At 39.9% G+C, this 26,639-nt stretch overlaps 1 protein-coding gene across 3 annotated transcripts in view; it reads right to left on the bottom strand.

The window, feature by feature from the left end:
* Nucleotides 1–26,639, bottom strand: part of Adam23 (ADAM metallopeptidase domain 23) — a 161,999-nt gene that overhangs the window by 38,537 nt on the left and 96,823 nt on the right. For all 3 annotated transcript variants that reach the window (XM_075952037.1, XM_075952038.1, XM_075952039.1), the window contains exons 7-18: nt 25,257–25,329; nt 24,440–24,513; nt 22,627–22,692; nt 16,685–16,756; nt 14,325–14,488; nt 13,520–13,604; nt 12,641–12,731; nt 10,669–10,717; nt 8,609–8,708; nt 5,297–5,368; nt 4,616–4,705; nt 3,096–3,176 (exon numbers count right to left, since the gene is read on the bottom strand). In XM_075952037.1, coding sequence (XP_075808152.1) covers nt 3,096–3,176; nt 4,616–4,705; nt 5,297–5,368; nt 8,609–8,708; nt 10,669–10,717; nt 12,641–12,731; nt 13,520–13,604; nt 14,325–14,488; nt 16,685–16,756; nt 22,627–22,692; nt 24,440–24,513; nt 25,257–25,329 — 1,017 coding nt within the window. The remainder of the gene's footprint in view (nt 1–3,095; nt 3,177–4,615; nt 4,706–5,296; nt 5,369–8,608; nt 8,709–10,668; nt 10,718–12,640; nt 12,732–13,519; nt 13,605–14,324; nt 14,489–16,684; nt 16,757–22,626; nt 22,693–24,439; nt 24,514–25,256; nt 25,330–26,639) is intronic.

Below are 26,639 nucleotides of genomic sequence, written 5' to 3'. Positions count from 1 at the left end.
GTGATACACAGATTAATAGAGATGGGTTAAATTAATATGCAAGAGTTAGCCGATAAGAAGCTAGAGCTAATGGGCAGAGCAGTAATTTAAATAATATAGTTTCTAGAATTTTGGAATTTGCTTACAATATACTTGCTGTTTACTTAGGTAATATTATATCCTTCTGGTGTCGTTGATAGAGTTGAAGAATTTATATTTATAGTTTTCCTTAGTTATGATAAAACATAAAGTAGATATAAATATTATAACTGTAATTCTTGCTTAGTAACTGTTTTGTTACATGTAATTTTTCTGTGTTAAAGCCAAAACCTTTCTTTTTATTTAAACAGAAAAGGGGAAATGTTGTGGGAGTCCCCTCTGTATGCTGCGGTGACCATTAATGAATAAAGAAAACTGATATGGCCTGTTGATAGGGCAGAACTTAGATAGGCAGGGAAAACTAAACTGAATGCTGGGAGTAAGGAGGTAGAGTTAGAGAGAAGCCATGTAGCCCCGCCAGAGACAGACACCAGAACTTTAGCTGGTAAGCCAGAGCGACACGGTGATACACAGATTAATGGAAATGGGTTAAATTAAGATGTAAGAGGTAGCCAATAATAAGCTAGAGCTAATGGGCCAAGCAATAACTTAAATAATGTAGTTTCTGTGTGATTATTTCAGGTTACAGGTCTATCTAATTTGCTTATCTGGTCTTGATTTAATTTTGGTAAGTAATATTTATCCAGAAAATTGTCCATTTCCTTTAAGTTTTCCAATTCTGTGAAGTATAAGTTTTTGAAGTATAACCTGATGATTTTCTGGATTTCCTCAGTGTCTTCGGTTTTGTCCCCCTTTTCATTTTGATTTTGTTAATTTGGATATTTTCTCTCTGCCTTTAGTTTGGATAAAGGTTTGTCTATTTTGTTGATTTTCTTGAAGAAACAACTTTTTGTCTCATTGATTCTTTGTATTATTTTCTTTGTCTCCATTGTGTTGATTTCAGCTTTCAATTTGATTATTACTTACCATCTAGTATTTCTGGGTGAGTTTGCTTTCTTTTTGTTCTAGAGCTTTCAGGTGCTTAGTTAACTCACTAGTGTGGGATTTCTTCAGCTTCTTTATGTAGGCATTTAGTGCTATAAACTTCCCTCTTAACACTGCTTTCACTGTGTCCCATAAATTTAGGTATGTTGTGTGATCATTTTTGCTGAATTTTAGGAAGTCTTTAATTTCTTTCTTTCTTTCTTCCTTGATCAATTGGTGATTTGGGCAGCATTGTTTAATTCCCATATGTTTGTGGGCTTTCTGAAATTAGTGTTACTGTTGAATTCTAATTTTAAGCCACTGTGATCCAATAAGATAATGAGGTTATTTCAATTTTTTTTATATATCTGTTGAGGTTTGCTTTGTTACCTAATATGGCTCAGTTTTTTAGAAGGTTCCATGAGGTGCTGAAAAGAAGGTATATTCTTTTATGTTTGGATGGAATATTTCATAGTGTCTGTTAAGTCATTTGATTCATAACATCTGTTAATTCCCTTATTTCTCTATTAATTTTCTGTCTGACAGACCTGTCCAGTGGTGAGAGTTGGGTGCTGAAGTTTCCCACTGTTAACGTGTGGGGTTTAATGTGTGATTTAAGCTTTAGCAGTGTTTCGTTTACATATGAAGGTGCCATTGTATTTGGGGCATAGATGTTCAGTGTTGAAGGATTTTTTTTCTGTGCCATATATGAAATGTTTTTCTTGGTCTCTTTTGATCGATTTTAGCTTGATGTCTATTTTGTTAGTTATTAAGATAGTTACACCAGCTTGTTTCTTAGGTCCATTTGATTAGAAAATTTTTTCCAACCTTTTACTCTGAGTTGATGCTTGTCTTTGATGTTGAGGTATGTTTCTTGTATGTAGTAGAAGTATGGATTCTGTTTTCATATCCAATCTGCTAGGCTGTGTCTTTTTATAGGTGAGTTGAGTCCATTTATATTAGGGGTTATTAATCACCAGTGATTGCTAGTTCCTGTTATTTAATTTTCACTGTTGGTGATGTTATTTTGTGTGTCTTCCCCTTCTTTGGGAATTGCCTCTGTGAGATCATCTATTGTCTGTGTTTTTGTGGATATAGCTAACCTCCTTGGGTTGGAGTTTTCCTTCTAGTACTTTGTTTAGGGTTGGGTTTGTTGCTAGGTATTGGTTAAATCTGTAGAACATTGAAATTCTTTTGAAACTTCTTCTACTATCCTCAAGCTTTGTCTGCTTTTATTCCACTTCCTGAAGAAGCCATGCCTCTGCAGTGACTGTCTGCACACTAATTCCTTCCACAGCAACTTCAGTACCATCTCCTCCAGGAAGGCTCATTTGATTGACCCAACATAATATCCTTCCACACTCTTCTTCACACAGAACCTTATTATATATGTATACATTTATACATATATATATGTATATATATTTAACTTGCTAATCTTTCTACACACAACAAAAACCAAATTTCACTAGAGCAAGGACTGGACAATCATGTTCCCTTCCCTGTTCTGGCATTTATAGCAGTTCTTGGCAAGTAACTCCACAGATGTTCATTTGAATGGCAAATAAGGACGTGGAATAGCATGTTATCAATAAAAAGCACAAAAATTATACAATGAAGGATTCAAGAAGTCACTATTAATTACAGAGCTATAATCATTTTAATGGGCCAAAATCGTGTCAAACACAGAGGTTCAGTAGCAGGACTATGCATGGGGACAGTGGGAGAGACAGTAAGTTAGAAGCTCTGCTTGCTCTTGGTCTCCTGTATCAGCTGCCTTCCAAAATTTGTTTTTAAAAAATGTGTTCAAAATACTTGACAACAGCATGTAAAATGCGGGAGCCTAGAGGAAAAGGGTTAAGAGTTGAGTCTAAATCATTTAAAGATATATATGAAGGGGACATTCAGGGAAAAAAAGGGAGATGAAAATCCCAAAACACTGTACCAAACTTCCTGAAGTAATAGGTGTAAAGAGCTAGAAATATCTGGAGAACAAAGCTAAATAAAGAAACCAAAACGAGTTCACGCATGTAGTCTTTATCAAAGGAATTAAAATGTGTGTTACACAATACAGGAGCTGAAAGTTTCCATACCTGGCCAGAGTCTCCAGTGCAGTATTCAGTGATATCACAGCTGTTTACGGCATCCCGACATTCATACCCTCGTGACTGAAACTAAAAATCAAAACCCAACATTAGGAGCTGGTGTTAACTGACTTTCCAAAAGGCTGCATTCTTATAACCACCAACAGTTCTACGCTTCATCATAATCATCACCCACCTGTCTCGCAACTTAGTAAAATCATTGCAGGTTAGAAAAGAGGCTCAGGCTGGGCAGTGGTGGCACACGCCTTTAATCCCAGCACTTGAGAGGCAGAGACAGATGGATCTATGTGAGTTCAAGGTTAGCCTGGTCTACAGAGCACGTGCCAGGATAGGCTCCAAAGCCACAGAGAAACCCTGTCTCAAAATACAAAACAAACATAAAAAGAAGAAAGAAATGAGGCTCAGATGCTTGCCCTACACTAAAGAGCATCAAACCACTGGGTAAAGACTATGAAACCCACTGTCTCCACGTGTTAAGAAAACAGTGCAATGAAAATTATATAGAGAAGAAACACTGGTTTAGCTTAACATGAAGGAACAAAATACCATCATTAAATATTTAAGATTTCCCTGAAGGACTGATATGTATATCAAACCATCACTAATCTGTCCACTAGCTTAGTATTAATCTTGTTTTACATAAATACACCCAACAAAATTACAATCCATATGAATCCGTATAAATCACCTTCAGTGGCGTCCATGACTGCCTATGATAAACAGAACATTTGTTTGTCTGCCAAAGGCTGGGCAAATATGAAGTCTTAATTAGCCTCAAGCAATATATCATTTGGCGGGTAATGTGAAGCAGCCACAAACTAAGCTGAAATCTTCTATAATATCATGATGTGAAACCTCCCCTGATATTGAAAAAATGTAATAAAATCTCATAAATTTTATACTTATCAGAAATGTCATGGATCTGCCATCTGAGAAAAAGAAGTATTAAAATGATTTTTCAAAAGTAACTAGCAAGTCAGTGTAGGTGAAAGACTCTGCACACACACACACACACACACACACACACACACACGCACGCTTGCAAACATAGGTAAATACTTTTTCATCTGGCTTTCTTGACTTTACAAAGAATTCAGAAAGTGAATGGGTGCTGTAGCACTGGTGTTTCTACTGTGGGTCTAGAACTAAGTAGCATCAGGTTTGGAGAACGAAAGGCAGAGGCAGATTTTACTATTTAAAAGACCTACTGAATTGTTCCCTTCTGTCTGACAATTTGATCTGCTCGCCTGGGCTACTAGGACAACTTATTTAGTTTGGAGGATGCACAAGTACACCCTCTAGAGGAAGCCTGGGAGGGGAGGGCGTGCAGACTAACAGATGAAACGCTGTGAGCCTCAGAAGTTGGGTAGAATTACTGATTCTACAGCGCCGCTGGACTAACACGCATAAATGTGTGTCAAGTCACTCAAAACCTCAGCAGACCTCTTGAGATGGTTGGGTAAATTGTCAATGAATGGGAAGAAAGATGAAACTTCCAGCGGACTCACAAGACATGAGGTGCCGTTGCAGCAGGGGCCGTCACTGCAGTGGGCCCCATTGGAGAGTGAGCATTTCTTACAGCAAACTCCGTAGCATTCCTAGAGAAAACACTTCTCTGAGTAAAAGCAGGACAAGGCCACTGCCCATCCAGCACCCCCTCCACGTGTAGCTTATGCACCACATAACAAGACTTCTACAGACAGTACACTAGCATTGAAAAGGAGGAAATCACTTTAAATGAAGACAGAGCCCAGCCACACGCCTCAGCTGACTGACCTCCCACAAGTATGATGACTCCTTACCAGACCCCGGCCCAACACCCACACCTCTGTAACTCTATCATATTCTTAATGCCCAGGTTTAGTTTTATGAAGGAAAAAAAAAACCACACAGCCTGGGAAAATGTTGATGATTCTGTAGAAGGTGCCTGAGATGAGTATGAGCCCTGAAGTAACTTTTTAAAGGTCAGGAATTTGATTAGAACAATCCATTAGGCTTTTCAGACAAGGCCGTACAACAACATAGCTCATCCTTATGTGTCTGAGCTAGGATGAAGCATTGATCAAAGTGGTGGGGAAAAAGGAAAGAAGAAGGCAAGGACCCCATGACGAATGATGGCTGCTCACTACTGTTCTTGTTAACTCAGAGGAAGGCCCGCACTGAGAGTAGAGATGGTCTCTTATACTTACCACATGGAAACCACAGTCGCATTCCTCCCCGGCCTCTACGTACCCATTCCCACATTCTGTGGGCTCAAACAGCTGAAAGAGATGGGAGAATGCAAAGAGAAACATTTGAATTTATCACAGAAAATCCACACACCAACCTGGCCACAGGCACAGCTATGTCACCCGTTGTATGATTCTTCTATGATTTATTATGATTCTATGTTTCTTTTTACTTATGAGTATGTGTGTAGTGATGTAAGTGTATGCATACAAGCACCTGGGTAGCCGCAGAGTCCGGAAAAGAGCTCTGGGTCCCCTGGAGCTGGAGTTAGAAAAGGGTTGTGAGCTGTGCAGCATTGAGCAGAGACCCAAACTCCAGGCCACTGTTATATATTGTGTCTGTGTGGGGAGTACTATCCACTTATTAGTAACACTCTTAAAACCATGTTAGAAAGGGGAGATCTCTAAAATTTCCTCAGTAGGGTCCCGGGAGATACCCTTCAGCGTTAGAGTGACTTCTGATGGAGATAAGCTGTCAAGAGAAATGGATCACTTTTCATGTTTCCTAATGGAGCAAAAATGTATTACTAATAAGACTCATAGATATCTAATTTGCTGACTTGACTGAAGACAGCTGAGAAGATATCAAAACTGTCAGAAAGACAAATACGTTTAGTAGAAGCCAAATGTGAGAATTACAATCAAGGAAATGCCAGTAAGCTTAGAACACTGTTGCCAGAGCTTCAAATCCATCACACTCACTGGAGAGAAATCTGCACTGTCTGGCACAAAGTGCCACCATTGCATTTCCTGAATTACCTATGAGCAGAAAGAAAATGAATCCAGTAACCCGGGAGTTTCATTCAATTAACTATGTGCAAATCCATCTCTTAATACCCAATTTAGTTTCATAAAGAAAAAAATTAAGTTGATGTATAGACACATGAATGAATACACAGAACTCTCTCAGTCATTGCCGTTGTCATAACAGAGGCAAGTTTCTAGAATATTCCCCCCTAGTGATGCCATGAACTTGTTTCTGGATAAAAACATAGCAGAGCAATTGTTAGGGAACTTGATTGCTTATGACAAATGTGTCTATTTCCTATTGGCACAGAATTTCTCTGGGTCTGAGCACCTCTTGTGCATGTGTGTTGTGGGTATCTGGAACAGCACATCCCAACACAAATGCTCAAAGCCATGAACAAGAGAGGAAGAGCCTGTCCCCAGCAGCCATACACACTGTGGGCGTCCGTTCCCTTCCACTGACATCCACTTTCCACTACCCAAGAAAGACCTGGCTCTACTAGTTCCAGGAAGGAACTGCTATACAAAGCAAGGAAACATTCCTACCACTCTGGATGGAGTCAATAGTATTGATCTCAGTGCTACTTAGATTTGCAGGCAGGAGAAAATAGAAAAGGTTGGAACAGCTAACAGATAACCAACACTTGGTTCCAGGCTTCCCAGCCTTTCTTTCTTGGACTCTTTCCCCTTCCTGAGATAGGCCACCATCTCAAACCAGATGGAAATCACCGCAATTGGGAAGATTCCTAAAGCACGGAAAACATGCATATAAACCAAACAGAACAGCAACACACGCCTGTGCATATAGCCACTGGCTGGGAACACAAAGAGAAAAGTAACTCTTGAACATACGCATTTAAACTAGTCACTGGAATCCATGGGGCCTTCTTTTTTTTAATCATTGTAACTTGTAGTTTAAAAAGAGAAAGTATCCTTCTGAAATTGAATATGTAAACATGGTTATTTTTTGATAATTGTCTTCCTGCGCACAGGTAACCTGAGAAATGCAATGATGGCTCTGCGTGTATATATCCTGGCAACCTTCACCTCCCCAGACAAGCGAATCTTGTTTCCTCAAGCAGCTTACAATTAGCTGGCAGCTGCAGGGCAAGGGAACACTAACCATGCGCTGTGTGATTCAGAACTGCCAGCAGTTCCTATTAGTTCTTCATTACAGATCCCACTCATTTCAAACGCCTTGGAGTCTTCTGGTTTCTGTGCCTGGCGGGCACTGCCAGGAAAGGCTGTTGGGCTATTTTATTAGTGCAAAGTAACTTTAAAAGTCTCAATTCTTTTTCTGGAATTTACAGAGCTTTTCTTTCCCTGAGATTTTACAGGGATGTCTGATCCCAGGCTTCCATTCCCTGACCCCAGCTGTATCGCTCAGCTGTGAGTATGGAATTAATTAGTCTATCCGTTGTTTGTCTTCCTCACCATTTTTTTTTAAAGAAAAGGTCGACATGATATTGCCACTCTTTACATTTGGAGAATATCGAACACTTTCCATGCAAATGAACTCCGCCTGACTCATGAGGTGTATTCTAAAGACAACACTGTCTTTTCAACTGCTGGTCTGCTTTATTTCCAAGCATGCTCCTATAAAAAACACAGGGCTTTATGCAAAGGCTTTAGCTTGTCAGTTTGAGAATTCTGGGTTTAATGTCAAATATCTTACAAACCAACAATTTCATGCTTCCACAGCAAGACATAAATATTTACATCATGAGGACTGAATGAAGATTTTCAAAATTAAGGAGATTTGCTGTCAAACGTGTTTCCTGAAAACTCCTAAAAACCTCTTCTGGAAATGTGTATTTTTTTTTTAAATTTGTGGCTAAGGAGTTGCAATATTGTTTATACATATACCTATGAAATGTCAGTGACAGCTTGTGTTCCCAAGGGAAGGGGACTATGTAACAGAAATACTTATAGTGTTTACGGAACCTGTAAATTTTAGATCATTTGGGTGGGGCTGGGGGGGGGGCTTGACTGACATCAGTAATGCTTCCTTCCTGGATCAGATCCCTCCAGAAGGTGGAGGAGTTGGGGTTGGAGGGCAGACAGACGAGGCTCTCATGAGGAGAGGGAAAATAAGTCTCCAGAAAGAATGCCAATGTTAAATGAGATTGCTGACAGAGAACAAACTCAAGTAAGCAAGGGCTTCTCATCCCCATTCCCCATCTCTCAGCGGGAAGGTGAAAACACTAACATAAAAATTTGGGGAAGTTTTTGCATTTGGGGGGGACTCAGGAGTGTGCAAGCAAACACTGAACACTGACGCCCCATGTGATCTTACTCCATCTTCAGCATGCAGAGGCTTTCTATAGCTGAACATCTTCCCACGGTGCTTATAGCAGTTCCTACCTTAATTCTAGCATCTGGAAGGCCGAGAAAAAGGTAGATAGCTTGTAACGATTTATTAATCCATGTGACAAGAGACCCGTTTTCTGAGAGAAATCGCTGATGTTTGGCACCTTTTTACTGTTAAGCATTGGGAAAAATAATTTCACTTCCCAAATGACTGACCTTTGTTGGCCTGTTGAAGAGGCAGGCCCCGCCTCCCCTCTGTAAAAAGTCTCGGTACTCTGAGATGCTGCACTTGGAGAACTTCCGAGAGTGGGACACCCTTAAGAAGCAAAGAATCAAGTGTGTAAGCAATTTCAGAAAAGCAATCGTAAGAGAAGAAAATGAAAAGCCACTGAATGTTCACTCTGGGTGTAGACGAATCTGTACGAATATGGACGTGTGGACCCAAGTGTCTACATATATGAGGTAGAGTATGTAAAAGAAAGAAAAAGAAAAACCATCACAGAATTGGAGGCTTTGTTACTCACCTTCCCCCAACCCTCGTAAAATCTCTGTCTTGAAAGACAACTTGAAAGGGTTGCGATAAAACCTTACATGTAAGCTAGGTTTTAAAGTTTGATTATTTTTATTTATTACGTCTCAATAAAGGCAATCTTTTTCTTCTACTCTGTTCTGAATAAAAGGGGTTCATCAGCCCACTAGACCTTGTTTGTTGGAAGAGGGAGTCAGGAGGGTCGATTTATTAAAGACAATGTTACTCAGGCTTCAATAATTCAAATTTTAAGTAAATGAATAAACCCTGAAGAATGTGCCGGATCACACATGCATATGCTATCAGTGTGTATGCCCACAGCAAAAAGGAATTAAGGCATGTTCCCATGAGCAATGGCTCTTTATTCTTCATTTCAAATACAATTATTGAGCAATATTCATGATTTAGCATGAATAAAAAATGAACCTCTCTCTGATTTATTCAATCAAATTAAGACCCCTATGTCAGTACACAAGGGAATAGCATACACACGTCAAGGTTAAGCTACATCATACACAATGGTTCCTTGGGAATGTCTGCAATAGTGCCTGATGTGAGAGGCCATTCTAGACTGTAATGCAATAGTTTATGTATTCTGATATATGAGGGTACATATAGGATTAAAACTCACCTCTATTGACAGTGATGTCTTATAAGAAGTATATCAAATATATATCACATACATTAACTTCAAGATAAAGTTTTCTTTATCTTTTGAGTAGTCAATCCAAAATTCATTTAGAAATCAACAGTTTAAAAGGCAATAATATTGCCATACAAAACCAACATTATAAATGGTACTGTCCTCTACGGTAGCTCTTAAACCTGTATCACCATACAGGACTCGACCATGTGGCACAGTAATGTGGCTGGGGAAGGCAAGCATGTCCAGACGAGACTGCACTTCTAGGAAGACGTTTTGAACTCACGGGGATAACGGTTAAGTGTACAAACCTTCTCCTCTCCAGGGTCTGGTAGAAGAAGAAGGAAGGGGCCCTGTAGAAGGAGGTGGCACCTTTGGTAGCCAGTGCAGAACAAAGGTAGGACTAGAAATTGCCAGCATGCAGGTGCCCAGCCTGAACAAAGAGAGAAAGAGAGACCTCTCCTCCTGCAGCTCCAGAGGCCTAGTGTCGGCCTGCACAGTCCTGTGTCTCGTGGAGACAGCAGTGGCCCCCGGGCTCAGCACACTGACGCTAGGGAACAGCTGGTCCAGTTACAGAAGTGCCCACCAAGGACGACAGGTGGATTGATGTGGATTGTCCACCACTGCCCACCACTTGACAACTCTCTTGTTTAACCAAATAACTGAATTTAAAAAGCTCTGTTGACTCCATAAACAATATAGTACAAATTTATTACCATAAACATACATTTATAAGTTCCCAATAATATAAATAGATGACTGAATTGATTCTCACTGACTGCTTCTGGTAGACCATCTGCTTTTATTCTAAGTTTATTAAAAGATTAATGCCTCCCCTAAATGCAGAAGTGTTTAGTCATGTGACTCCTGTAAGGGTTAATAAATAAAAGTAGCCAATCCATTTCACTTTCTCCCCAACCTTAAATTAAAAATATAAAGTGAATTAGCACTGTCAGTTTTAAAATATCAGACAATTAATTACTGAATTTATACGAAGTGCTTAGTCTAAAAGACCGGTGCCTGAGAGACTGTGTCTCTAATTATTATATATGCAGCAATTTTTGCAACAGGCATACAGCAAATGCAAGAGTGATGCAGACTCACCCTGTTTCCTCCATGATGCAGCCGCCCCAGGATTCTGTGCATTCACATTCTAGTCCGGTGAATAATAGAGCAACAAAGGGAGGGAGGAAAACAAAGACAGAGCTTCAGTTTGCTCCAGCTCCTGCAAAACCTCCTCAGAGCCACTCTACACCACAGCAGCGTCCTGCAAAGCCTCCTTTATTTTCTCTAAATCAATGGCTCCTTATGCCTGCAATATAGTTTGCTTCCTAAGAAAAAACTTGGGCCTCTCTTTGGTTTTTGTAACTCAGACGTGCCAATTAGAGTCATAAAACCCAATGCTTCGTTACAAGTATGATGGGCTAGAAACAAAAGGCTGGATTCTAATCTACAGCTAAGGAATAGGGAAGCCACTCAGCTCTTTTTGGGGGGGGGATGTCTGCTTCTAAAATGAAAGCCGTGTCTCTCTGCCTGTCTCCCGGAGTGGTTCCAGGGTTGACACAGATGGCATCCCTGGGTGATCTGAAAGAATACAGTACAATGTCACCAAAGTCCTTCAGACACCGAGCAGTTAAAGAAAGAAATTCAATTTGCTGGAGTCACTGCCAGAATCAGTCAGAGACTTGGAGAGCAATCTCATCCTGTGCTGCTACACCATTCAATCCATTAACACCTCTCAGGTGACCCCAGTACTGGCCTCCAGGATTTTCAATTAAGTTATTAAATCTGGTGACTCTCCGTACTGATTCTGTGCTATCTGGGCCAGGTTCTACAACTTTAATGTGGTGTAACCACTGCCAGGAGAAAGCAAATGCTCTGAGCAAGATATTAGTAAAGAAAGCTTATAGAGATCTGCAGAATGTTGCAGGTGTTGTCACGACTGTGTGCTTGGTCATTAATGTACTTACTCATAAAGGAAATCAAGCCTGTGGACACAAGATGCTGTTCCACTTCCCCACGGTGCTATATATTAACCACACAGAGGACAGCAAGCAAGATAATGCATTTTCCTTTCCTTCTCTGGGAAGGTCTCGGTGGGAAAAGAGATTCTTACTCCTGGCTCTCACGATTATAGGAAGAGGATGACGACTTCAGCTTATTTTCTCATTAAATGGACAATGGGCGAACATGCTGCTCTCTTTCTCCTCAAGGTCCTATTGTGATGGTTTGCCTTCTAACCACAAAAATTTGTCAAAATTATATTTGACTACTGCGCTAGCACAAAGAGGACTATAATTCAGGTAGGACTTTATCCTGCTTTTAAAAGAAATGAGGTGTGGACTTTAGCCTGATTTTAAAAAGAAATAAGGTATTTCCACAAGCTTCTAAATCTCTGATGGCTCTTACTACTCGGTCCACTGGAAAAGTTGGTTCTTTCCTTCCTTTTCTCATCTGGTCAACAAAAACATTGACCAAATGAAGTGATATCAATGACCACTTGTTTTACTTTGGTTGCTGCATGGGTCAGAGGCCATGGATGAACTCCCTCTTGGACCTACCTCTGAACCACAGGACTAGTCTGTCCCTCTCCACCCATCCCAACCTTCAAAGGCCAGTGGCAGGCTTTTCCAGGAAGGGGGAGCAAGGGGCTCACCTTTCTGGATGTGACTATGTGGGGAAGGGTTGTGAGCACTCAAATATAAGACCCTTGTCTGCTAGACCTCAGCTCCTTCCCAGTCCACTGTATCTTTGATAAACTTGCCAAGGAGCCGTTGCTGGTATGTGGTGTCTATGGTTAGGACTCAGAGAAGCGTATCAATCAACCACCACCCCACCTTGTCTCAACAGTCTCAATAAGAAAGAACTGAAGAAGTATGGATTTTGAAAGAGAAATATCTCCCACCTAGATAGTCTAATAATTATCTCAAGACGTTCAAGACTTTTTTTTTAAGGAATGACATAACACTATAATTAAACTACAATAACTTACGGCATAAAACATTCTCAATGACTGGGCATGCATTACACAGACAGAATTACACATGAACTCAAGTAAGAAAGTCAGGGTACATACTTGGCTTTCTACTAGAAGGTTCCCACTGGATTCCGAGGTTTTGAGCCAGGCTCTGAGACAATACTTGTGCCACTGCCATTGGAAGACCGTACTGGTTTTCCGAGTTGAAAGTGTGAGGGAGACATTTGAGAGAGTGCACAGGCACAGTTATTATTCCTTAGCGGTTGTCACTATAGTCCCTAAGTAGAGCTTTACAACATCTAAAGGTGGCATATGACTTGAATCATTTCCCCCTTGAGACGGTGCCACTAGAAGCATTGAGTACAGGAAGATTTTCACATGGAAACAGAAAATACAAGTCGTCAAGGCTGGGCTCCAACTGAACATGAGCTAATGATAAACTCAGTGCAGATATGGCAAGAAAGGTCGCCCACTGAGCAGCTTTGGGGTGCTTCTTTCAATTAAGAATTTTCATAATAAACTTACTCAAACAATAATTCCATGAAAGCATTTGTTATCATTCCTGCCAAACTTAAGCAGAAAACATAAAAATGAAAATTTGCATAGAGAGACAAACTTTAATTTGTAAACTTTTGATATTAAGGAGTTAATTTTAATATATGCAGGAAAGTACTAAAAATTAAAAAGCATCATAGGAAAAAGATTAATAGGTTTATAAAAACTTAACGTCTCAGCTATACAGGCCTAAAAAAAAAATCTCTGAGCCTATTTTCGGGTAATTTTTATACTTTGCAAAACTACCATGATGCTACCCAAAGCTATGATTATAAACTTGAAGGAGGGCTTTGGGCTCTGTTTTCTGATCTGTCATCCAGGTTACATTGTCAATGCCATCATTGAGAACATGCACTATTATACACTGGGTCTTAATGAATAAAGAGGAGCAGTGCAGAGACAACGCCAGTTAAAGAAAGTTACCTCATTTACACCGACCCCTCTCACACGAGAGCACACACCTCCGAAGTAACTCAGACTGCTTCTCTTGTAATGGAATGTCACACGCCTTAGGAAAACAAAGCACCATTAGAAAACACCACGTAAACACTCCCAACCCACGTGCATTCTCCCACACACCTAACAGCCTGAACACCACCCTCAACTGGAAATCAAAACTGATTTAAAAATATTTCAATACATGCTCTTAGAAACACACTGACTCTTTCTACTAGAGAATAGCTTATGCTAAATTATTATAAATTGATGGAGGCTGAGAAAGAAGTAAAAGGTAACGATGGCAAGGAAGGAAGGTGTTGCTTGGTTTGATTGCGGGACAGAACCATGCAGTCAGGTTGGAAACAGCTTTGAGAGGGGAAGAGGAAAAGGGTAAGAAGGATAGGCCTCTTCCTTAGCGGCAGAAACACAACTGTTTTCAATGGTTCATCTAAAAAGGCATTTCCTAGACTTCCTACAGCCAGGGATGGTCATGTGACTATGATCTAGCAAAGCCTTTCTCTAAGTCTGGCATTCCTGCTGCCTGCACTGAAGACAACAGTGTCAGTAGCGTCTTGGGTGGAGGATGGGAGCTCTGTGCTCAGACAGTCGAGTTAGTGGCCACAGAACCACAGCGTGCCAGCCCTGGAATTCCACCTCTCTGAACAGAGAAAGGGGCCAACAGCAACACTGTAGAAGTCACTGCTCCCTGATACGTAACCTAACTGACACCGTGCGGAGATAAAGATAAACCCGAGTGGAAACTGCAGTAACTGTGGGAAGGAACACATACGAGATGAGGTGGACCACATCAGCATGCTGCTTGATGCGCTGCCGGTACTTGGAGAACTCGTACAGCATCTGCACGGGGTTGATGGTGATGTCAATTTGATCCTTCTCAGTCCAGGTCTCTACAGCCACTAGGACAACCCTAGTGTTGAGTTGTTCCTTGTAAATCTGAGGGTATACAACAGGACAGGTGCAGGAGGAAAACACTGGGTCAAACAATCAGTGAGTCAGTCAGCGGAAGGGAAGAGGGGGAGGTGAGAGAACACGGGGTCAGAATTAGCTAATCACACAGAACCGGCTTTAATTTCTCTTTTCCAAGAGCCAAAACAAAGAAGAAAACTCATACAATTTAGTATTCTCTACTCTCCTAAAGATTATTCTTTCTCTCAGTTGCCTGGCATCTTATGAGACGGATGCAGGGATGATAAGATTCTCAAGTCAGGACCTGCTCTGACAACAGGGTTCAGCAAAATAACCTTTCCAAACCCCACAGGAGACGAGAAGCCCAAGCCTGACATAGTGACTCTATGTGCAATATAACCTGCAGCGTTAGAACAGTTCATCAGACGGTACAGCTGCCTTGCCACACAACGTAATAATCCTCAGAGTGAATCTCAGAGCTGAGGCCAAGAGAGGGGAACAAACAGATTTACATCACCAATCTCAGCCTCACTGCAGAGTGGAATCACTCACACACAGTTTGCTGTTCTTTTGTTCTCTCTACTTTGGGCCAAATAAATAACGCACATAGTTAAGCAGCTTCAGTGAGAGTTGCCATGTTGTCTTACTTTTAAACTATCTAAGAAAACAAATGAATGGTCTTTGAAGCCACTGAATAAAGATATTATCAAAAAGTTGATGCTATAGTGACTTTACGCAAGGATGAGTTAAGTGTAATATACTTTTGCAATCAGTGATTAGCTTCGGAACTTTACAAATATAACACAAACTAAAATTAAATTTTGTAAAGTATGAGTCTACTCAATCATGCAGAAATTCCTGATGCAGAGATGCTGCCTAATAAATAGATTTTGCATGGGAGAAGGTGTATTTAAGATTCTCTTTTCCATATCCATCTATGCCTTTCCTGTGAGCAGAATGACAAGAGCTGAAATTAAAGAAAAGTAATAAGGCAGATGTAAACTGGAGCTCAGGGGCTCAACCTTAATTTTATATTACATATTCTATGCGCATCAACTCATATTACAATTTTGTCAGCTGTGCCTATGAGGCACATAACATATGCTAGGTGCACAAAATATGTTATGAATATTTACATGACGGGTGGTTTGGGGCTGTTTAAAAGGCAGATCCTCAGAGTGAGTAGCATTGCATTGAGATGCTCGGCAATTTATAAAAAGGATTTTTTTTCAACAGTTAAGAGGGACCATACAAAAAAAATACAAGATAAAAATATATTTAACCTAACAAAGTAGCACTTCACAGAAGAATACATAAATTCATTTATGTGAGTCAAATTGAATTATTTATCGGAACATAATGGATGAAATCCAGCTCTGTGGGGTTACTACCTAAGGCAGGAAACAAGAAGAAAATCTAAATGATCATTCTTTGGAACTTAGGAGGGGACAGGAAAGGAAAGGCACGTCAACAGTGAAGATATGGAAGGTCAGATCCCCTTTGAAAGAAGTAGACATTTTATCATTTCAAATTATTTTATAAGGTGATGACACCCAATTCTATCACCTAGAATACTAGAAATTAAGTCTGAAATATTCCACCATGGGAGAATTAAGATAATAAATACATGGCCTTGAAATTTTTATCTATCTTAACCCTCCAAACACATGCTGCCTCAATCCATTAGGACTTCTCAACTTACGCAAAATGTTTAGGAAAAGCTCAAGTAGTTATTAATAAAGCCTCATTTGCGGAGGCTAATTTCCAGCTTTACAGGCTTCCTCCATTGCTCTTTATCCCCCACGGACTCCGGTACCAGCAGAGGCAATGCTATACAATTACTGTGGGTTAATAAAAATTTCTCACTGTTTAAGGAGGTGGCGATGCTACCTACTCTGATTTGCTCATTAGATACCGTACACATGTATCAAATTATTACACTGCACCCCACAGATACATAGAATTAAAATGAGAATTAATGAAAGTCAATAAGCTTAAAAGAAAGAAACAATGCTAAAGTATCTTGGGGATTCTGAGAATTCTAAAGCCCAGAATACTTTTCACAAAGCTTACCACCCGACAGTTTATTCACCAGGATATGAATATGTATAGATACGTATGTGAAGAAATTTTTTATTTCATCTAAGTAATAGCTAACATAATCAGTGAATAGAGAGAAGGAGGCATAACAAAGAGAAGTTTCAAGAAAACCAGGCTACTTACAGAATCTACCAGGTTGACCACAGACTTTGCGAAGTTGTTGGTATGCGCATGAGAAGAGCGGTGTTTCTTATACTGGAGAGCAAGAAGATAAACAGTCACTATCAAATCCTAATTGACCTCTGCGGGATACTAGAAATGTTCATCAAAAGGTCAGAAATTGGTTTGGGCCACACTGGAGACAGTGTTGCTTTTTTCTTCTTCTTTCCCTACAACCCAAACCAAGGCAGCAAAACTATAAAATACTCATGATATCCCAGGGCCTGAAGGAGCCTACAGAAGCCAACCTCCAATTCAGTCTTAAAAGCAACCTATTTGGCTCTTTTGTTTTTATAAAAATGAATCTTTACCATCTACAAAGGGCTTAGACCAAAACCCAGTCTCAACGGGATCACTTCCTCACTTTAAACTCAAGGCCATGCACTGGTCAAGACCATTTCTTTTCAGGTAGCACTCCAGATATTGTCCAAGACAGGGAAGAATTTGCCTTGCATTCAGTAAATCCTTCGTGAGGATGCCACTCTGAGAGCAAGCCTTAATTCTGGATGATCAAAGCCAAAGAAGAGCTAGAAAGTCAAAGAAGTATGCCAAACAATACTGACTCACTATAATTATTTAAGAAAACTTAGCAAAAGTGGTCTATATGTCAATATGTGGGCCTGGCATAGTGATGTGCACCTATAATCTCAGCACTTGGGGGACAGAGGTAGGAAGAGCCCTTGAGTCTAAGAGTGTAAGAACAAGGCCCTGTCTCAAGAACAGAGCAAAACATCTATGGGCATTGGTTTGGGTTTGGGGGAGGTTTGGTTCTGTTTGTAGTACAGGAGACACAGCCCAAGACTTCATATTCTACCACTGTGGAGCAAATGTTCTACCATTGTACTCTGCATCCCCACTAACGGGCTGCATTTTTATCAGGAAGTCGGATACTTTACTTAACATAAGTTGAAGAGGAGGACCTCTGAAAGCTCAAGTCTGCTTTAGGAGCACCATGACCGCAGCTGCTCCATGAGGCTATTGCTAGTTTTACAACCACAAGAAAAAAATAAAAACATGATTTAAACCAATGACTTTTTTGTACTATGCAAGTCTTTGAAATTTATCTTCAATTATAGTTATTAAATCAATTATATCTATCAGAAGGATTAAGTATATTTATAATAAAAATCACATTTTTCTCCTCATATAATCTTAGATACTTCCCAAAGACCTTACTTCTGAATACCACGACCATGTGAATTTGAAAACTGTTCTTAACCCATGAATTTCAAAAGACACGTTGGGACCAGTGCAGGAATTCTGAACTGTGATTCGGAGGTACCAAATGTGAATGGCCTGCTTAGTACCAAAGCAAAGATGCCGAGTTCACAGTTAGTTCCCTGAGTACGGAACTCAGAAGTCTAGAGCTCTGAAGGGCTGGAAGATCTCACGTCATAATCCTATTTAAAGACTTCAAGCTGGAAGCTGTCAGTCAGGAAGGGCCACAGAGTCCTGATTCAACTTAGAGGTTGGGGCTGGAGAGTAGGCAGACTCATAATCTTAGAGGTCAGCTATATAATAGTTAGAATAAATAGTAGAGAAAGGACTGCTGTCTTAGAAACCAGAAAAGAAGAAAGCTGTTCAAAAAAGAAAGAAAAAGAGAGAAGGAGGGAGGGAGGGAGGGAGGGAGGGAGGGAGGGAGGGAGGGAGGGAGGGAGAGAGGGAGGGAGGGAGGGAGGTCTGTATTCATTGATGCAGGGAGAGGAGGAAGCTCAGGGACAGTGACTTGCTGGGTTCCCAGCCTCACAGAGAAAACATTAGTTTTACTAACTTGAAATCCCATTTCCTGGGCACCTAGGATCTATGAACAACTGTCTCTCCTTCAACACAGCTTTATGGAAGTGAGATTTATTAATCCTCAAATAATTTATCTTGGATCATGGGACTGAAAACAAATTTGTCTTATTCTGAGCTGGAAGATGAGATTAATTTATTCAGTTAATAATTCTTATGAAAGAGTTATAAGCTACTGTTTATTAAATAGCCCCAACAAGTCAGGATTACTGATAAAAATTTGTAATTTGTTTGGTGCATAAAAAAAATACAGTGGTTTTTAAATAAGGAAAACCAAATGAGGTTTTAATTGAAAAAATATTTGAGTCATCATTGATTTTCACTTACTGGTTCATATTTAATAACGCAGCAGTAATGGAAGCAAAACACTGACTTTGCATGTGCTTTAAAATATCTCAACCAATTTTTTATTAGGCAGTTTTTTAATATTTATTTTTAGCTTAAGCAGTTCAAAGAAATGTTTGCAGACTGTTATCAAGCTATAATTGCTCACAAATTCGGTTCCGCCAGCTAGGTACCAAGATGCTGTCTCCAAATTTGAGAATTTTTTTTTCCTTTCTAATTGAAAGCCACTGATAATTGGGCTGCTTGTTCAAAATCCGATAGGTGCAATTTTTCAGGCAGCCAATATTAAAGAGAGGAGCTTTAATGCAAATGTAGGCAAAATGTTTCCATTTCCTGCATGAATGAAAACTAATTTGGCAAATAAAGAAAAATGTACAGGCTCCATTTGTGATAGAACTTACCTTCACATTTTCTGATCACTGAAAACCATTTCCATTTAAACCAGCAAATTGGCTTTCACTTCCTGAATAAATGAGCCCCTTAAAAAATGTGCCCTTTTGAAAACAATTAAAGCAGAACCTTATTTTCAACCCAAAGGTAAGAATTATAAAATCCCGCTGATTCGTACAGTACAAACACTGCAAGAAGGGGTTTCTGACGGGATGGTCACGCTAAAGTCTCCAGGCACAGGAAACTGAGAGATTCACTTAGCCTAGCTCACTCTGGCACCCAGAAGGGCGGCGCTCTGCTCCCTACCCAGTCACTGCGTTTCTGCAGCGATATTGTAAATCTTTGCTTGATAGAAAGATTTCCTCCAGAAGGGCTTTTCTCAACTCCTATGAGGGTTCTTAAAAATGAATATTCATTCGGGACGATGACAGAACAGAATGCAGAATGCAACCTGGTCTTGAGGCAAGGGGAACATTTAGCGCTATTAGTCCATAGCAATCATTTTTTAAATGCCAGAAACTCTCAGTCTGCTTCATTTTATCCTGGGAATTATCACCATCCAAAAATCAAGGCTGTTTGTTTGTTTTCATTTTGAAAATATATCTCCCCAATTTACCATTAAAATATCATGCCCAATTCTCATCCAATATAAATTTTTGTAATGCAATGAAAACCCAACCTTTGTTGATTTAAAGGCTTAAATTCTTTTTTAATTAAAAGATATGCACTGTTGAGAAGGCTCAGTGAGGAACGCTTGCCTCGTAATCCTAACAATAGTTTAGTCCTCTGAATCCACATTTAAAGAGAGGGGGAGAGAGAGAGAGAGAGAGAGAGAGAGAGAGAGAGAGCCAGAATTGATGTCAGGCATCTGTAATTCCAGCACCCTATGGTGAGGCAGGGAGTGGAGGCTGACTTGCCAGCTGGTCTGGAGCACAGCACAGCAGAAGCAACAAGGAAGAAGAAAAACACTGATGCCTGAAAGCTGATCTCTGACTTCCACACCATGAATGCCTACAACCATGACATCACACACACACACACACACACACACACACACACACACACACACACACATAAACAAATGTTTAAAATAAATTAAAAGATATTATACTCCAAATAAGATGGTGGTTTTTTTTTTACCACAAAACATGTGGCATAAGCAAATAAAGTTTTCTCTGTAGAAAATAATATTTTTTGAGGAAGGAGCTATTGCATTTTATGCACAATTGGGGACATTGTGGTACTCTTGTGAGCTCGCTCTCTCTCTCTCTCTCTCTCTCTCTCTCTCTCTCTCTCTCACACACACACACACACACACACACACACACACTAATAACAGTGAACAAAATAAACCTTTATAGAATTGATATTCTCAGCTACTCATGTGGGCAGAAAGCACATGCACTTTGCACCTTCAACAGTGTGGTACACAGCTTACTTATTGTATCCATACATTACAAGGTCTGTATAATGGATGTTAGGGAAAGCTCAAGCTTCTAAAGACATAATTTCACAGCATGCACAACCATCAGGTTTGAAAAGTAGTTGGGAAAACCTCAGCCTGCAAAAGGGGCTAAGAGGGAGATGCCCCCCACCCCCACCCCAACAACCTTCAGGAACTCCCACTTGAGTCTTTCCCAGAGCGAGTCACCACCTAACACTCGGTTCTCCTTACCAGGAATGACTTTCAGGTATATGTAATTCTAACAAATGTTCCTTCTTACTGGCGTATCTCAAGAAGTTTATTTAAAGACTGGCAGAAAATTAAGCCTGTCTACAAAAATAAAAAAAAATTCCATGGGGAAAATTATTTTCAACACAACTGAATTAATATTTAGTAATTAATGGTAATTAATTTGAATATCCTTTAAAGTAAAAGACTCAAATAAAAGTTTCAATGTACAGTAAGCCTTTGTCATGTACAGTCTCAAGGGTTTCTCTGAAGAGACTGTTGACTACAACTTCATGTGGTCAGCTTAGTACAAAGTACAATTTTATCATAAAGTTTAACTTGGGTTTTCATAAAACAAGGACTTACTACTGTTTAAATTTATATTTCAATATTTTATAAGATTTTACTCATAACTGATGTTTAAATATTTTTCCAAAGTTCTCATCTTCATAATCTTTCAAAAATATAACTCCATTTCTGTAAAATCAACTAAAGTCAATTAGCAATTTTTAGGATTAAACTGCATAACTATAGGAAAATAATCTCTGGCCTAAAGAGTTTGGAGATTGCAGAAGAAAAACTCAGTCACATCCTTACCTAGCTTCAAATCAAGAGTCTCACTTCAATGGCTTGAAATCACCCACCACGGGAACAGGTAAACACTGGAGAGGAGCCGATATTTTAAAAGAGAATCTAAAAATCTCAAAAATGACTAGGATGCTCAAATGGAGAGTGGTGATTTCTGCCCATAATTCCCTTCAGCGTTACCTCTAGTGCAACATGTTTCACTCTTACAGGTGGAACACAAAGTTATTTATATTGTCGATATTTTGTAAAATAAAACACTGATTTAAAATGGTCCCTTAGATAGACCTTTAATTGTTTGCTTATTTGTTTTTTCATTGCTAGGGATGGAACACACACACACACATACACACACTGTATATGTGTATATATATATATACACACACACACACACACACACACATAGTATGTATGTAACAGGAATGTTTTATATGACATTGTATAAGCATTTTATTGTATTATCTCTAAAGCTGTTGTGCACAGAACAAAGGCATGGAACAAAATAATGAATCAGTGACCAAACATCAAGATGTGAAAAGTAGACAGTAAGCATTTTAAATACAGACAAGTAATAAACATCATATTGGTAAATATCCCCATTGTAATCTCTATTAAAGAGATAAATTATAGCTGTAAAAATTAGTTACTATCTCTTTCTCATCTAGAACACAATGCTCTGTTAGAATCACCAAAAGATTGTGTCTAAATATAGGTACTTTATTGTTACAAGTAACAGCTAAAGTGAAATGCATTTTTTGTTTCACAAGCTATTGGGTATCTGTGGTTGCTTGAATGAGAATGTCCCATAGGCATATGTTGGTGGAACTGTTTGGGAAGGATTAGGAGGCGTGGCCTTGTTGGAGCAGGTGGGTCACTGGACGTGGGCTTTGATGCTTTAAAAGCCAATGCCAGTCCCACCACCCTTGCCTCCTGCTTATTGATCAAATGCAAGCTCTCAGCTACTGCTCAGCATCATGCCCACCTGATGATCATGGACTCGCCCTTTGAGGTTGTGTGCAAGGCCCCGATTCAATGCTTTCTTTCATAAGTTGCCTTGGTCATGATATCTCTTCACAGCAATAGAGCAGTGACTAGGACAGCATCAATTCTATAGTCTTACCGTCTTGTGATCATTAACGATCATAAGTTCCAAATACTTCATTTCTTCAAATACACCACGTGACGGCTAAAGAAAATAAGAGATGCATGGTCAGAATAGTGATTGCCATAAAGCATCTCTATTTTTCGGTCACATTACAGGGAAGCCTTGGATTTCAGGACTCTTCGTTGCCTGTAGTATAAACACCCAAAGCAGAAGCCTGGTGAGGCAACTGTGCATAGGTGACTAGAAAACATCAGTGAACAAACAAGAATTTAGAAAAGACAATTTCACTATCTCTGCTCACCGAAATTGGAAACAGATCATGTTGTTTCTGTCTGTGTAGTTTTCTCCTGTATGAAATTAGTCTAGAGGAAAAGATACTATGCATATCATAGTAGCCAAAAGTAAATAAACTTCCCTTTCTATGGTATTAAATGATAAAATATTCATATTTACTTAAAATGTCAAAGGGAATTTAAATTCATTTGATGAGAACATCATGCATCTCTGAAACAGGAATCTAAGTGGTAAACAAGAACTAGAAGAATGGAATAGAAGTCTAGTAACAATGTACCAGTTCCCAGCCACTAACAGGAATGGGGGCTGGCAGGTAACACTTTAGGACTAGAGGCTGTTGAGCTTCTCATTCACATGTATTTCTTTTTACAGTTGAGAAGTTAATATGATGGTTCTTTTCCTTAGTGTACACAGTAACAGGTCCATCTGGGGTAGGGGGTAGTAGAAGGGAAGCTGTATGAGGCAGCTGCTCTCTCAAGAGGAAGCAAAGATCACTTAAGTGAACATAAAAATGTTATTCATGGTTACCATAATACCAGTATACACTATGTAAGAAAATGATTCAAACTTGAACTAACTTTTAGATCGCTGGGGGGTCTAATTAATTTAACACAAAAAATACATTCAACTAAGTATTATCTAAAATGTGTAATTTGTGCTATAATTACTCATTAAGTTATCTAGAGAATTACCATGTAACCTATAAGCTGTAGAATTAATTCTTGGTTAGATGGCATTCACCATGTAATTACCGAACAGTCCCACTCATTACAGGCTTCTAATCTACTACAAAAGCCTGTGAACATATTTAGTTACAATGCCACCAGGCATTTATTAGTGCACAAAAACATACAACAGTAACTGGTTATATCACTTCCCGACTTTTATTTAGCCACTGTCTCATCACCAATAGAGAAATAACTTTCAGCCATTCTGTTCTGAAAAGCTCATCCAGCTCTCAAGTTTGGTGTAACAGAGTTCTTCATTTTTCATTTGCAAGGAAGACAAACTTGATTGGCCAATATTTCAAAACCCAACTTCTACTAATTTTTAACAGAAATGTTTTATATGACATTGTGCAATCAATATTATCTCTAAAGCTGTTGTGCACTCTCTTGTTTGTTTGCTTGTTTGTATCGGGAGGATGAGCACACATAGAAGTCACAGATTAACTACTGGAATCAATTCTCTCCTTTCACCTTCCATCCCAAGGAAGGAACCCTGGGTATTAAGCTTCACCTGTTCAGCCATCTCAGCAGTCCTACTGTGGTTTTCAATAGGAAAACATGTACTCCCATTTTTATAAGAAAAACAGAACTAAAACAACACATGTTTTTACATGACATCAGAGCTCACAGGACACTCTTATCAGTTTGAATCATTAGTAGGGAGAGAAGAGTAAACAGCATTGTGTGAGAGATGCTCTTGAGACGGAGGCTGTTCCGTGCAGTCTTTGTTCTGAAGGGGAAAGTCTAGACAGGGTGGAGAGACTCCCAAGGGGAAAGGGGAAGCCCGCGGCCCCTGCCACACTCACACTGGCTGCTCTCTTCCTTCTTCTCAACCACTGTAATTCAGGTAGCAAAGGCCACTGGTCACTGCCATCTGTGCCTGTGTAAAAGGAAAACGAGCATCAAATGGATTTTACTACATGAAAGAACAGCACCGTTAATAATCAATGTCACCACAAAGCCAAAACAGCCTGTAGTGAAACCGTGCATAGACGGTTCAACATTTCACGCTCACAAAGACAGCTCAAAATCTATTTTCCTCTAATCTTAAAAACCATGAGGTGTCCAAGGTTGATCAGGTGATAGTTGTTTGACCTACAGCCATTTAACAACATCATATGAACTCTACTACATAGTCCCAATTTATTTTAGAATTTAAAATGATATGTGGCATAAAGTTTTGTATAAATTATGAAAGACTCTGGGCATTAGTATACAGGCATAGGCTCTCATGCCCACAGGAAATCAAATGGAGCCTTTGCCCTGATTAAACAGCTACAGATGCTCTGAGGGCAGGGTGAACAGCGGAGGCGGCGCAGAGCGGCGGGGAAGCTAACTGCAAGCATGAACGTCCACCCCGTCAGAAAGCAATCATTAATTTAGATTTGGCCACACTCAGGTTCCCAGCCCAGCTTCATGCCAGAGATTCATTTGTCATCGCCACTGAAACATCTCTCGATGTCTCATCCCACGCAAGGCTCAGCTGGGACTCCACTCCCCACCCACGCTGCTGATCTCAGCTCTCAGACCAATTTCCCTTCCCAGCAAGGCTGCGCGACTCCAGCGGTCTGTCAAGTCACAGCCCGCAGCACCAGTATCATGACTGTTTTAATTAAAACTTACTGAGATTCTTCATCAGCTTAGAATATTGTCCTGCCAAGGTTTTCTGGATTATGTGTGGTCGGCCTGTGCTTTTCTGAAACAAAGACAATTGTAGGAAATGGAGAAGTGAGACATGAAGAGACTGGACATCAGTGTTAGCAGAATGCTTTCTCTAATAGCCTTCTACCGTGGGGGGCGTTGGCTATCAGAAGGAAAAGGATATGCTTGTTGATCTTTAATTTTAAATAAAACAGTGCCCTTCAACCGCCCCACTTTAGATCAAAGCACAGTTTTCTCAGTTGCTCTTATATCTCAGCTTCTTTCAAAGCCCCGAGTGGGAAACACATAAAGAAGGAGCAGAATGTCCAGCAGCATTAGGAAAGGTTGGTGCTTTAATATGCTTTTAAAACGCAAATTTCAGAAAGGTAGAACAGCAATTTTCCCACCAAGCTGTAAATGATTTAAAAATTACGACATCCATAGTTAATTACAGCTACAAGGCAGAACGTACTCACACATCACTGTAGCATCGTTTGAGAAAGGTTTTGAAAATATCCGTAAGCAGCCTTGAAGCTACTCATATCCCTCGCCTAGACATGACACTGACTCCTTATCATTAGCAGTGGAAGCAGCTCTGAAAGCGGAGTGCCGAGTGCCTGCCAACCAGCATCGATGTGTACGTTACCCAGTTTGTTCCCAACAGGAAGCCCATGGGGTCTGTATTCTATCCCTGCCCGTGTGCTTTCTGCTGCGGTGATAAAACACTGACCAAAACCCATCTGAGAAGGAGAGGGTTTATTCCAGCTTGAGGGTTACAGTCCATCATGGAAGAAACTGAGGGCAGGAGCTGAAGCCAGAACCTAGAGGCAGGAACTGAAGCAGAGACCATGGAGGAGTGCTGCTCACTGCCTGCCCTCCCCTGGCTGGCTCAGAAACCTTTTTATACAGCCCAGGATCCCTATTTAATTCCACCAGTCTAGGGATTGTCCCACCCACAGTGGGCGTGGCTATCCTACATGAGTCAGCAATCAAGAAAATGCTCCCTAGGCCATGCTGAAGGAGACAGTTCTTCAGCTGAGCTTCCCTCTTCTTAGTATACCAAGTTGACAGCCTAGATCAACCACCGCATTTCTGTTTAACGAATAAAAATACTGAGATTCAGAGAAGATACATGATTGGGTTAAGCTGTGCTATGAAACGATCCAATCAATGTATTTAAAATATATACAGAATTGTCTAATTGAAGGTTATAAGCCATTATCTTTGGGAATGGTATGGTGGATCATTACTATTTAGTTAAGTATTTTGCTTTTCAAATTGCCAAATATATTACTAGATTTGGGGGGCTTTTGTAATATTGATAATAGAACCCAGACTCTCATGAATACTAAGCAAGATCTGGGC

This window comes from Microtus pennsylvanicus, chromosome 17 (assembly GCF_037038515.1).
Source record: "Microtus pennsylvanicus isolate mMicPen1 chromosome 17, mMicPen1.hap1, whole genome shotgun sequence".
In the NCBI taxonomy this organism is placed as follows: Eukaryota; Metazoa; Chordata; class Mammalia; order Rodentia; family Cricetidae; genus Microtus; species Microtus pennsylvanicus.
The sequence above is the reverse complement of the archived record's forward strand: the minus strand, read 5'-3'. Positions and strand labels throughout refer to the sequence as shown.